Source organism: Plecotus auritus (genome assembly GCF_963455305.1).
Source record: "Plecotus auritus genome assembly, chromosome: 5".
Classification (NCBI taxonomy): domain Eukaryota; kingdom Metazoa; phylum Chordata; class Mammalia; order Chiroptera; family Vespertilionidae; genus Plecotus; species Plecotus auritus.
In genome coordinates, this window is record NC_137776.1 from 174,604,854 (window position 1) to 174,617,262 (window position 12,409).

The 12,409-nt window shown below is 48.5% G+C and overlaps 1 protein-coding gene across 1 annotated transcript in view; it reads right to left on the reverse strand.

Annotated features, from left to right (window-relative positions):
* Positions 1-11,794, reverse strand: part of PAPPA (pappalysin 1) — a gene marked incomplete at its 5' end in the record, with an annotated part of 220,415 nt that extends 208,621 nt beyond the window's left edge. The window contains one exon of the mRNA XM_080671094.1: positions 11,383-11,794. Coding sequence (XP_080527220.1) covers positions 11,383-11,794 — 412 coding nt within the window. The remainder of the gene's footprint in view (positions 1-11,382) is intronic.
* Between the last annotated feature and the right edge of the window lie 615 nt (positions 11,795-12,409).

The window sequence follows — 12,409 nt, forward strand, 5'->3', positions numbered from 1 at the left end:
GCTAAAATGTGGCTTGGATTAGAAAGGCCGAAATATGAGTTGAGGAGGCATTTAAATACACTGCTCCCTCCTGGCTCTGTTTTGGAAGACCAGATTTCTTTTCTCTTCTGACTTCTTTGCTCAAGGAGAAAGGGAATTAACCACTGTGTAATGTTTTTGAGTGTGACGCACGGGGTAGGTCATGTGCTTTGGTTACGTAATGCACCATGCCTGAGGTTCCTGAGCTCTTTCTTCCAGAATCATTAGATATTTAGCTGGTTATCTTTTGCAGTCATGCATTCATTGAGCAAAAAAATATATATAACTCCTTTAAAAGCCAGGCACTGTGCTAGGCGGTGAAGAAGTGGAGATGACCTCAAATATGCACATAATTAAATGTGACAGAAAGAATTCCAGGTCTTTTGATATATTTGCATAGAGGGTACAATGGAGGCAGATGGATAAAGGAGGTGGGGAACCAACTCTACTTAGAGAAGAATCAGGGAGGGCTTCCTAGAAGAGGGAACCTTGAGCAGAATCCTGCAGAGGCTTAGGTGTTCTGAAAAATGGTGCATGGGGATATAGGAGGCACACTAAATGAAGAAAATGATGTGGAATAAATGCCTAAGTTATCTGGGGTACTGCAAATAATTCTGTGCTACTGAAAGACTTCTAGCTATTGTCAAATTTGCATTTTAGAAATATCTGGCTATCGGATATTGAAGGATAGGTTGAAAGGGTGCAGGGGTCGAAGCTCATAGAAATGGGCACCATATTACTAGGGAAAGAGTCAAAGCTAGAGATGAAGAGGGCCTAAGCTAGAAAGAGGAAAGGCAGCTATAAAACTGTCAAGGAGGCAGGACAGACAGGAACTGATGACTGATTGAATGTGGTGGATAGTATATCCACAGTTGGTGGCACTAGATAAGGACACAAGGAATTTGGAGGGAAAATGATTGAGCTAGAAGTGCATGTTGACATTTCTGGCGGATAGCTGGATCAATCGGTCTGGAGTCCAGAAGAATCTGGAGATAAATGATGCACATCAGCAGATAGATGATAATCACTTCATGGGACTGGGTGCAAAGTGAGGAGACAAGTAGACCTAGCTCTAGCCTCACACTCAGAAAACAGGAACTTACCCAGCCTGGTCACGGCTCTGGGCTAGTCACCAACCCTCAGCTCCTCATCTATGAAATGAATGGCTTACATGAGTGTTTCTCACTCTTACACACCTTGAGTCTTTGGACTTACATGAAAACAAGTATGTATTATGTTTTCTGTCTGTATATTTTGCATCTCTTAAAGCAAGGCCTACTTGTTCCTTATTGGCTTCTTAATGTATCTTTCTCTATTTTCTCATCAGCTTTTGTAGCTGAAAGATGTCCAATATCATACAAACACATTTGCTCCTATTTAGTCCTGCCACATTTCATGTTTAGAGAGCAACATGAATTAGGAATTAAGGGAAAATGGACATGGGACAGATACAGGAATGCCTTCTTGACTACAAAGGTGATAGGTACAGGTTAAACCACAAACTTCCAGAGGGCAAAAGAGGCAGGGTTTTGCATTTAGTCACATGTTTCCCCCGATGCACATACTTAAATTCTAAGCTGCAACCTCCCATCCACTGGACTTTCTGTCACTTAGAAATGAACTTGAACCTGAGACCTTCTCAGTTCTCTAAAATTTAAACAGGGTCGTGTCTCCTACTCTTCCAGGACCCTGAGTTTGTGGTAAATAATACTGAAAAACAAATTTTCTTTCTGTTGTTTGAAGAAAAATTTTAATGGCCAAAGTCAGTGCAATAGGTCTTAGGGGTAGGAAGAAAGAGAGAAAGAAAGGGGTTGGAGGGAACAAGAGGTCCTTCATGGATGACAGTACTGGGGATTCCCAGAAGGAAAATAGGCTAACAGATGGCTACAGACTCCAGAGTCTTACTATTTTAATTCATAAAATGATCTGATTAAATGATAAGACTAAAAGGCCAGTGCCCTACTCTGATGTCAAAAACTTCTCTGGAATGGCCTTTGTATAGTAAGAAATTGTGAAATTTGAGCACTCTCACCATTAGCCAAGTAAGTGATCACAGGGAAAGTTGCTCAATGAGAGTTTTGCATATTATGGCAGCTATTATTAGCAATACTATTGGTGAGATGGCTTCCAGCCATTGGGAAGTACCAGTATTCCCTAAATAATGTCTTCAGTCAGTCTTGGACTGAAATTCTACCTATTGGTACTTTGCTTCTTGAGTCAAAGTTCTTGTTTTTTTTTGTTGTTGTTTTTGTATTTTTGCGATATTAAAGTATTTATGTCTCTGGAAGAGTAACACTCTAAGTTGTTCCCAGTCATTGATACCTTAGCAAGAAGGAATGCCATGTCCTTTTCTGAGAACGAGTGATGTTGGGGGAGAGGAAGCAGAAAGTGTGTGGGCACTTGGCCCCTGAGGGAGACAGGCACAGGCACCACCTAGTGGAGGGAAATGCACTGAGAAAGGGAAGAAACTTGGAACTAATGCTAACTTTGCAATCTTGTTTTTGGACAACCCTGATTAGAATTATCGAATCCTAGGAGATGTCTGCTAGAAGGTTCTCTAGGACAAAGATAAGACTCTCCCTACCCACATAGTTCAGATGATGAAAACTGGCCCAAGACATACAGAGAAGTGCCCAAAGTCACACATCAAGTGAAGCACTGATGGTCTGGAACGGACCTCCCAGATCCCAGTACACTGCTCTTCCTCCTCCAGTGCACATGGCCTTCTCTGGATGGCCATGGGTCTGCTCTTAGGGCTTACCATCAATGCCACTGCTCAGCACAGCCTCCAGCAGCCCCGTTTAAATCTCACTCCTCCTGCAAGCCCCACACAAGGTTCCCTAGAATCCCTCCTCTGCTTTATTTTCCTTCTTAAGCATTCACCTGACATTGTGAGATATGGTTTATCATTCATTTATGATAAACTTTTCCCCTCCCACCCGACCCTCCATTTAAACTCCCAAAGGCATGGGCATTCTCCTCTGAGGTTCATTGCTCTGTATTCAAGGCCTAAAACTGCACCTGGCACGTAGCAGTCACTCAATAAATAAATGTCTGGGAAGGGGTGGTTACATTTTACTCTCTCTTGTTTTTATCTCTATTTCTTACCTTCTCTACAATGAGCACACATATTATGAAACAATCAAGTATTTCTTCTGTTTGTTTTTCCTTTCACTTTTTGTTTTATGCTAAGAGGATCCCAATGAACATTTCCAGAGTGGCCAGGGAGGGGAAGGCAGTGCCTGGCTCTGCCAAAGGGGAGAAGCATGTCTATCTCTAAGAGTTGTTGAGAGAATTTGAAATAACGTGTGGCAAGGGCTGGACACACATAATACCAACGTGAGTTAACGTTTACTGGGTGCTTACCCATGGTCAAGATTCCATTACTAAGCATTTTTCCACATGGAGGCCCAGTTAATCTTCAAAACAAGCCTATGAAGTGGGGGCCAGTACTGTCCGTATTTTGCACGCAGGAAAAATGAAGCTTGAAGAGATTAAGTAACTTGCCCAAGGTCATGCACTAGCAGGTGGGAGAGTCAGGAAATCAAACCCAGGCTGTCTGACTCGAGTCCTATGATCAACCAGCACAAAATACTTCCTCAGTGAACACAGGCTCCTTTCCCGTTTCCTGGTGGTGTCAGCTCTTGCTGAGATTAGTCAACTGCAGGTCATTCCCCCAGGGCTGTAGATGGCCCTAGGAGACTCCTAAGACTGCTGGAGATGGAGAGAAATAACGAGCCAGCCATGAAAAATAGAGGTTTGTGGGAATGTGTGTGTATGTGTGTGTGCCATAACAATATGTTCTGTATGGACACAATGACTAGCAGATCCTAGGAGATTCTTATGCACAGAACCAAGGATGCTACACTTTTCACAATGTGTGGGCAATTCCATACTGCAATGACTCTCCCCCATCAAAAGCCTTTTAGTGACCAGCAAGGCTCCACTTGGCCCTTCTACATGTCCTTCCTAAGGCTCCCCTTTCCGCCTTTCTTCCCTTCCCCTCGGGCTTTCCCAGGATGGTCCATCGCTTAAAATTCTGCAGCCCAGACTGGGTTCTTTCAGTTATTCTCTGTGTGACCTTGTAAGAGTCCTCCATCCTCTCAAAGTGCCACCTCTGTATTTGAAAAAACAGCAGCTCACCGAACACACAGGGACCTAAGACTTCAATTCCTCCTGTGGCTCTGAAATTCTTTTCATTTTTAAAACTTTTAATGATGGAACTCTCCAACCACACACAGAGAGACGGGCAAAACTTGGTTGAAGCCCAACATCTCTGCAACCTGGTTTCAATGATGTCATCAGGTTGCCAGTCTTCTTTCATCTATACCCTCCCTCATCCCAATACCCTATTTATTTTTTTCTGGAAAATTTTAAACAAACCATACAAATATAGCATCATTTTATCCATAAATACTTTAACAGGCATTTCTAACAGATTAGGATCTTTAAAAATATGTAATATTATCATTATCACCCCTAACAAAAGTCACAATCATTCCTAATGCCAGTCCATATCCACTCAAATTCTGCAATTAAGCAACCTGCACATTCCTTTAAATGGAATCTTGTAAATTCCCACAATTTAAGCAGAATAAGGTGGGAAGGCGGGAGAGACAGACCTTCACAGGGGGTCCATAAAATTGTGGGCACAATTTGAAAATCTCTATTATATCCCTACTCCTCATTGTGCATCCTGAGAACATTGAGGCCCAGAGAGGGGCAGTTAAGTTGTCAAGATCACACAGTAAATAAATGGCAGGATTTGGCAGACCTGTGAAGTCCCAACATCAAAGGACTCCAGTGAAGTCACAGGTAACAAAAGATTTGCTTACACTGTTTATAATTTGCAGTGTGGATTATGAAATAAAGACACCTCTGCAGGAATGACCTTGAGTGCACAAATCCCTCACCTCTCCCACCTTCTGGCTCCTCCTACTATTGTTGACATGCATGTGGATTGGGTTCTGACCTTGGCCAATAGCTTCTGCCACCATGTCTCACCTGGTTCCTATGGCAACTCGTGAAATAGGGATGCTGAGTGTAACCACACCTGAATCCCTCTCCCCTGAGGCCCCAGTGGCTGATTCAAGAGGCCCCAAGTCACACAGTTCAGAGGAGGACAGGGCAGGACATGAATTCAGAGCTCCCGACTCCCAGTTTTAGATCTTCCAAGGAGCCGAGGGGCCAAAGTCCACAGGTCAGCTCTCAGCATTTCCAGTAAGTTCTTCGAGGTATGAGGCGAAGCCCGCAGAGCATCAAGAAGAAAGATAAAGGAATGCTGAGGCAAAGAAAATGAAATTCCAGGGAAGGGGTGTGTGGCAGGTGAGAGGAGAAAAGGCATTTGCTGCATTTCTGAGCCCTTGGTCACAGGTAGACAAGGCATGGGCTGCCTAGAGAGGGAGTCCTCCTACCTGGGGCACCTGGGGATCTCTCTTTCTCATCTGAGACCTGCAGCTAGTGCTGCTTTCACAGTGATCACAGGTGTGTGTATGGAGGGTGGTGGTAGTGAAATAGGAACATACCCCTTTCTGCAGGACTAGCCCAGGCACAGTGGGAATGCCTTGGCACTAAGCTTCCCTTTTTAGTATTCCCTGGTCCTATTCTGAGGGGTCCCCCTCCCAAGCACTTGGGGAGATTCAATTAAAATCAGATGCATAAAACTCAATGTGTTATACAATACAAACATGTTCACACTTTAAAGGCAATGCCAGAAGGGGAGGTATGGCTTCACACACAGCAATTGCTCTGGAAACAGGTAATGTCACAGCCAGGGCACCTAGGGGTTTGGGCTCAGCAGGGGAACTAAGAACAGAAGAAGGGTCTTTCCTGATGTTTGGCAATTCAGAATCGGGACAGCTGATTTCTCTGAAGGTTCAGCCACTAACCAGCTCCATAAGCAGAAAACAATACTTCCCTTTTGGGCCTCAGTTTCCTCATCTGCAGAGCAGGGAGGCAACACACTGAATCAGTGATTCTCCCCACTGAGGGTCCTTCCACACCACCTGAGAAGACTTTGAAAACCACCAGTGCCCAGGCCAAGCCCAAGCCCTGACATCAGAAACCCTGGAAGGCAGCCTGGGCATTGGGATATTGTAAAAGCTGGAGATGCCAAGTGCTGCCGGGGACAGAAACTATTGGACCAAATGATCTCCCTGGCCCACTAAAGAGGAGGTGGCTTATGAACATAGTTTAACTCTTAGCTCCTGTATGACCTTGGTCTTCAGTTTCCCTGCTGCACAATGAGCTGTCTGACCCAGTCTGTGCCTGGGCTGACCATGCACTGCCCACACTCCTGAGCCCCACACCTCCCGCCTCAAGTGTGCCTTCCTCTGTACAGAGGGGCCAGGGCAACGCAGCCTCCATCCTCCATCTGTACATGTGATGGCTGCTTGGGGGAAGTGGAAGTTGGGGAAGGAGCAAGCAGCATGTGACAGTAGATCTGTGACCTGGACTCCGCTGTGAGCATGGTCTGGCTCCTGTGCGTGGGGGTGCAGGCTTTCCCTGGAGACTATCTGCTTTTCCTGCTTACAGGTCCAGTGCTTCTGGACCTCCTCTGGCTTTCACCACCAAGGGGTCATCCAAGTAGGTCACAGAAGAGGAAATCAAAGTGCAAGGAAGAGATGTGAGGGGGTCTAATTCTTCCTCAAGATACACTGTCTACTCTAGACAGACTCCCCAGCAACTCAGGAGGAGGAGCCCTACCCGGGCACAAACAGCCCCACTTTCTGAAGACCAAGCTAGCAAACTGGAAAGAGAATGTGGTTATTGACTAGATGTAGCTACTGTTGACTGAGTCCCTAACATGAGCTGGAACTGTGCCAGGTACTTTCTGCATAGTTATTTTATTGCAATATCCCAATCTTATTATGCCCATTTCACAGATGAGCAAACCAAGGGATAGAGAGATGAAGTGACTTGATTCAACTCACACAGCATCTATTGTCAACAGAAAGTCTAAGCCCAGTCTGTCTGATAATTTGGCTTGAAAAGAAAAACAGATCTGCTAGGTCAAACCTTGGTTCCAGGTGAGATGTATGTTTATTCTTTATCCTCTTTAACCTGTAAGTGATGATCAGCATGCAGAGAGGCAGAGAGGAAGAACACACAGCAGTCATTTCTTCTCACTCCAGAAAAGACTGCCGAAGAGGAAACAGGCACTCCGTACTCAGGTTCACATCTATGCTCTGCCCACCTGATGGCCTGTGGGACTCTGTTTCCTCCTTGGTAAAAGGGAGCCGAGAATGCCCACCTCCCAGGGTGGTTGTGAGAGTGAAATGTGCAGGCACAAAGCAAGCACCTAGCACAGCGCCTGGCACCTTGAAGGCACCCAGGAACCGCTGGTTTCCCTCCTGCCTTTAAGTGTCCTTAGTCCACAAAGACTGAGACCTTTGGAAAATCGTGTTGAATAACAAGAATGAAGTTTATTGAGCACTTACTATATACCAGATCCTGTTTTGAGCACTTTTCACATATGAGCTCATTTAATGGATAGATACTAATACTATCCTAATTCTGTAGATGAGGAAGCTGAAGCCCAGAGGAGTCAACTAGTTTGCCCAAGGTCACACAACCAGTTAGGGGCAGAGGTGGACTCCCACTTAGGTAACCTGACTACTAAAATAGGCGTCTAACCATTGCAATATTCTAGACACCCCATGACTACAAATGCCAGGGAGAATAGTATTAATGTACGGACTCCTAGAACCTAGCTTTCTCAAGTTGGGAAAATGCAGGAATTCTTTTTTGGGGGGTGGGTGGATAATAGAAAGTGGGAACTGTAAAAGGGAGGGACAAAAAAGACTTCTGAGTAGCCAGCAAACTCAGTCCAACATTTAGAACGAAAGAAGAAAGCATGGGGAGGGGGGAGAACAGGGGGGTGGCATTCCTGGATGGGGTTCAGGTAAATACCTTTCTCCTCTGAGCAGGGATTCTGGATCACTATGGTGTGGGGTGGGAGGAGGGCAGCACTTGTGGGGTCCACATTTCACTCATCTAACAGGTCAGGAGAAACTTTAACAAGATTAACTGCTGCTCAGGGCCTCTGCTCCATGGAGCAAATTGAACTCATTGTTTTCGTTTTCTTTCTCTTTCAAACTGGAGGGCACTGGGGGGGGGGGGGCACTTGGGGACAAGGGGCAGGGGTCTGGATCCTGCCTGGTATGGTACAAAAACAAAGGGATGCATCAGAAAACCCCCACCCCAGGACTTGAAAGACAGCCCCAATCGCCATGCATGAAGACTGAAGGCTGTGCCTGGGTGGTGGGTCTGAGAGGCTGAGAGGTGATGGTGTTTATTAGACATGTTCTCTCCATGGTGTAGGGGATGAGGCCTGGAAGTCAGGATGCCTGGGATTAAATCCCAGTTCCTGCCACTGAAGACCTGTCATCCAGGACACAACCTTCCTCTGTTCCCGTCTCTGCCTCCCTATTCAGCCAAAGAGAGAACTAGCACCGGTAGCCTCCCAGCACCCTGATCCCAGTGGCCTTAAAGAATTCGCCAAGCCTAAAGTCCACCCCTTGTTGGGGGTCATCCGGAGAATCCTGCACACGGCACTTTCTCTAACTTTAGCTTTGTTTTTGCCTGCACAAGCCTTTCCTTTTATATTTATTAATATATATCTGTTTTCATACATATATATTTTTTTCTCCTTCCTTTTTGGGAAAATAAAAGCCATGTTTTCTGAGCTTCAGAAGCAAACCGCTCCTTTCCTCCTTCCCTCTGCCTCTCCAAGCTCCTGTCTGAACTGGTGTCAGTGAAGTTTGAACCGGGGCAGAAATAGCATCCCAGGCAGATCTGGGAGCTCGGCCCGCCTACCAGGAGCAGCAAGGCCTGCCTCTGCCAGACGACAGACCCGGTTAACTGCACCGTAAAATTAGACCTTTGCGAAACCCAGTCGAATCCTGCAGCAAAGAGTGATGTAAGGCAGCCTGGCCTGACAGCGAGGCAGCAACCTCTGCCTGAAATAGCAGCGGGGTCCCGCTGAGAGATGCCTGCTCTCTCCAGATAGGTGACCAGGGATTCCTAGGAAAGTGGCGACGCCCAGCCTCAGAGAGCCAGCGGAGGTCAGGCAGCAAACTCGGGCCCTAGTTCTCCGGCAGCAGGAGGATATGGCTAGGCACCTGCATCCCCGCTGCCCCACCTGGGCCCTGCCTCTCCCAGCCCAAACTTACACGAAGGGAGAAGCTGAAAAAGTGCTTCTGCAAAGAACCTCTGTTTGTTTGCTTTTTAATTCAAGGAGAAGCAGGTTCTTTTTCGTCCGACAGTCTCTCCCGTGTGGAGGATACGCAGAATGAGTCTTTTCTGGCTCAGGGCCAGGTGTTTACACACCGCCAAATCTGGCTCCAACTCAACTAGGGGAGGGGAAAAAATCCACCAGTATCCTCGGGAGAAAAGCTCCTGGTTTTCTGGTGCTGCGCTACAGCAATGCCTTTTTTTCTCCTTTTTGAGAGGAATGTTATTTCCACACATAAAATGGACCAGGCATTTTATACAAGCAATAATAACCTAGCGTCCCCCATCCAATTAAGTATTTTACTGCACAAATCTTTGTGTGGGAGAGTGACGGAGTGCACAGGAGAACGCGTGTGGAGAGAGGCTCCTTGTCTGAATTACAATTGCAAGCACGCTCCTGTGCAATCCCAGGTGTTACATATATGTTTAAATGCATTTACTGCCTTTTCAGTGATGATACCTGTATAACCCTGGGCTCTCCCCTCTGGAAGGGAAGCCTTCCAAATCACTGGTTATCACAAGTAAACACGGGGAAAAACCAGATCCTCTCATCTTTTAAAAATCCTCTCCAAGCAACAGACTCTATGCTTCTCCGATGTTCCCAGAGAGAAGTAAACATACCGCAGTCCTGAATTATCATCATCATCATTATTATGAATAACGTCTCTCCTCTACCCTGTATTATATCCCGCTCTGGGTGACCAGGGCTTGGGGACTGAAAGTGAATGAGCTCACTTTCCCTCTCCTTCCTGGGGAAAAAGGAGGAAAAAAATAGCATGCGATGACGTCAGATATGTGGGGGGGGGAGGAGGAGAAATCACTTTCTAGCTCTTGGTTTGGTAGCAGGAGAGTGGGAGCTTTAGAGGCACATTCTTGGCACAGTAGTTGAGTTGGGGTCCCCTGAAATGGGCTTCATGTAAACAGGACAGAGTCAGAGCTACCTGGGAGGGAGTCCACCCCGAGGCAGAAAGGAGCAGAGCTGCGGAAGAGCTTAGAGCTTTCCCTTCTAACAAAGTGTGTGTTTCGGGGTGGGATCGCAAAAACGCTTCCTCACGTTCCTGGCTGCAGCAAAGGGGGAACCCCTTCTCTGGCTTTAAGACGTCCCAGGACTTGGCAAGGCTGTTTGTGCAGGAAGGGAATCTCCCAGCCAGAAGAGGCAAAACTTTCCTTCTCTCCTCCAGCGCCACCCCACCTCGGTCCCCCGGTTTTATTAAAGGCATTGCCACAGATTCATTTTGCGAGGGTATGGATTTTGGAGCACTTCTAAGGTTTGCAACCCTCCAAGAGTGTCCGGTTTCACTCTGGGCTTTGCTATGGAACCGGGAAGGGGACAGAGTGGGAGGGTGAGGAGGGAGAACTCAAAGTCCCAAATGAGAAAAGCACCCCGTTCAGCAGCCAAGTCCGGGAAGACTGGCAGGGTGTGCGTGAGGAAGGTCTTGCCCCAGCCCCGAGGAGCAGGCAACAGGCTTTAAAAGTGAGGACATGGATGGTTCTGCGTGTGAGTGAGTGAGTGAGTGTGTGTGTGTGTGTGTGTGTGTGTGGTGTTTGGCTGGGAGGAAACAGGTCAATCCCAGAGGCAGAGATCAAGCAGAGAGCAACTTTGGGGCACTTCAAGGACTTCTAAATCCAGGAGATTACAACAACCTCGTCCTTGCAGGCTTTCAGGATAACCGGGTCAAGTGAAGGGGGGTTACCTCGATTAAAAAGTCCAAGAAAGCAATGGTCCCCTAGCCTCTTTTCACATGCATCCCAATTGGGTCATCCTTCCCTCCATCCCAAACAGACAGCACTTTGGACCATCCCGAAAAGGCTCCTGTTTTTCAGGCTCCCAGGGAGAAGCTCTTACTGACCGACCGCAGGTCTCCGGACCTCCAGGACCGCTCCCTGTGACTCCCCCACCCCCCCACCCCCCACCGGGGTTTAAGTGGCAACACCTTTTGAGAGCACCCATTCCTCAGATAGGGCAAAGTGAGCCTGGCAGCTCGTACAGGGTGCCTCCGCGCCTCCGGATGGGCGGCTCCCGCACAGACACACCCGTCCACCCCGGACCAGCCCGCCGCCCGCGCCCAAACAACCGCGCGCCCCTGGGGCTGCGGGCCGGTGCAGCGCCCGCTAGGCGCCCTCGCCTACCTGTGATCACTGCCGGAGATCTCTGGCCCCCCTCTGCTCGCAGCCACACTTGCAGCGTGAACGCGTCCCGTGGCAGCTCGAGGTCGGCCCGCAGGCGCAGCTGCTCGCCTCGCCCGCTGAAATAGAGCGCCCGGCTCGGCGGGCTCGGCTCCTCGGCGGCGCCCCTCGCCTCCCGCTGTTGCCGCCGCCGGGGGACGCGCACAGCTTCCCAGGCACCGCCCGGCGGCGGAGGTGGCGGCGAGGCGCGGCGGCCACGGGCCGCCCGGGTGGCGCAGGTGGCCGGGCCGGCAGCGGGGCGCGGGGGGCGGCTGGCCCGCGGGTCTCTCCGGGCCCGGCGGGAGCGCTCGGCCAGCCCGCAGCCCAGCGCGGCGCTCAGCAGCCCCAGGCGCAGCACCCAACTCCAGAGCCGCATGTCCGACGGTCCCCCCCGCCCCCCCTTCGCCCCTGCACCGCCGCCCGGAGCTGCCAGCTTTGGGAGACTCGGCGCCTCGACTTTCTTCGCTTCTTCACCCTTCTTGGGCGAGCCCCCCCTTTCACTTGCTTTTTTCTTTTCTTTCTTGCTTTCCTCCTCAAGGTGTGTGCTCCACTACCCCCACCTTTGAAAAATACAGCCCAACTCCTCCCGGTTGGCAATTAATTTCTCTCCCCGCTCCTTTATCTGCCTTATCCCCCCTCTTAACAGCTGGTTGCCTTCCTCCTTGTTTTATTTCATTTTATTTTATATGATTTCTTGCTCTACCAAAAAAAAAAAAAAAAAAAAAGCTCCTCTAAGACACTGCTCCGCTGAATTCCCTCCCCCCAAAAGATGCTCTAATTTATTTATTTTTTGCGTCCTTTATAACACAAGCCACAGCCCCCTTCTCCCCCCACCGGTCCCCCCTCCCCTCCCTCCTTCTTCACAAAATGAAAGGAAAGGGGGGGAAAATCCCTCAGAAGATGAGTAAACAAGCGTATGCTAATCTGCTCCCGAGCGCTCCACCTTCCCAATTGAATGAGTCCCTGTTAAAACTGCGGGGATCATGACTAA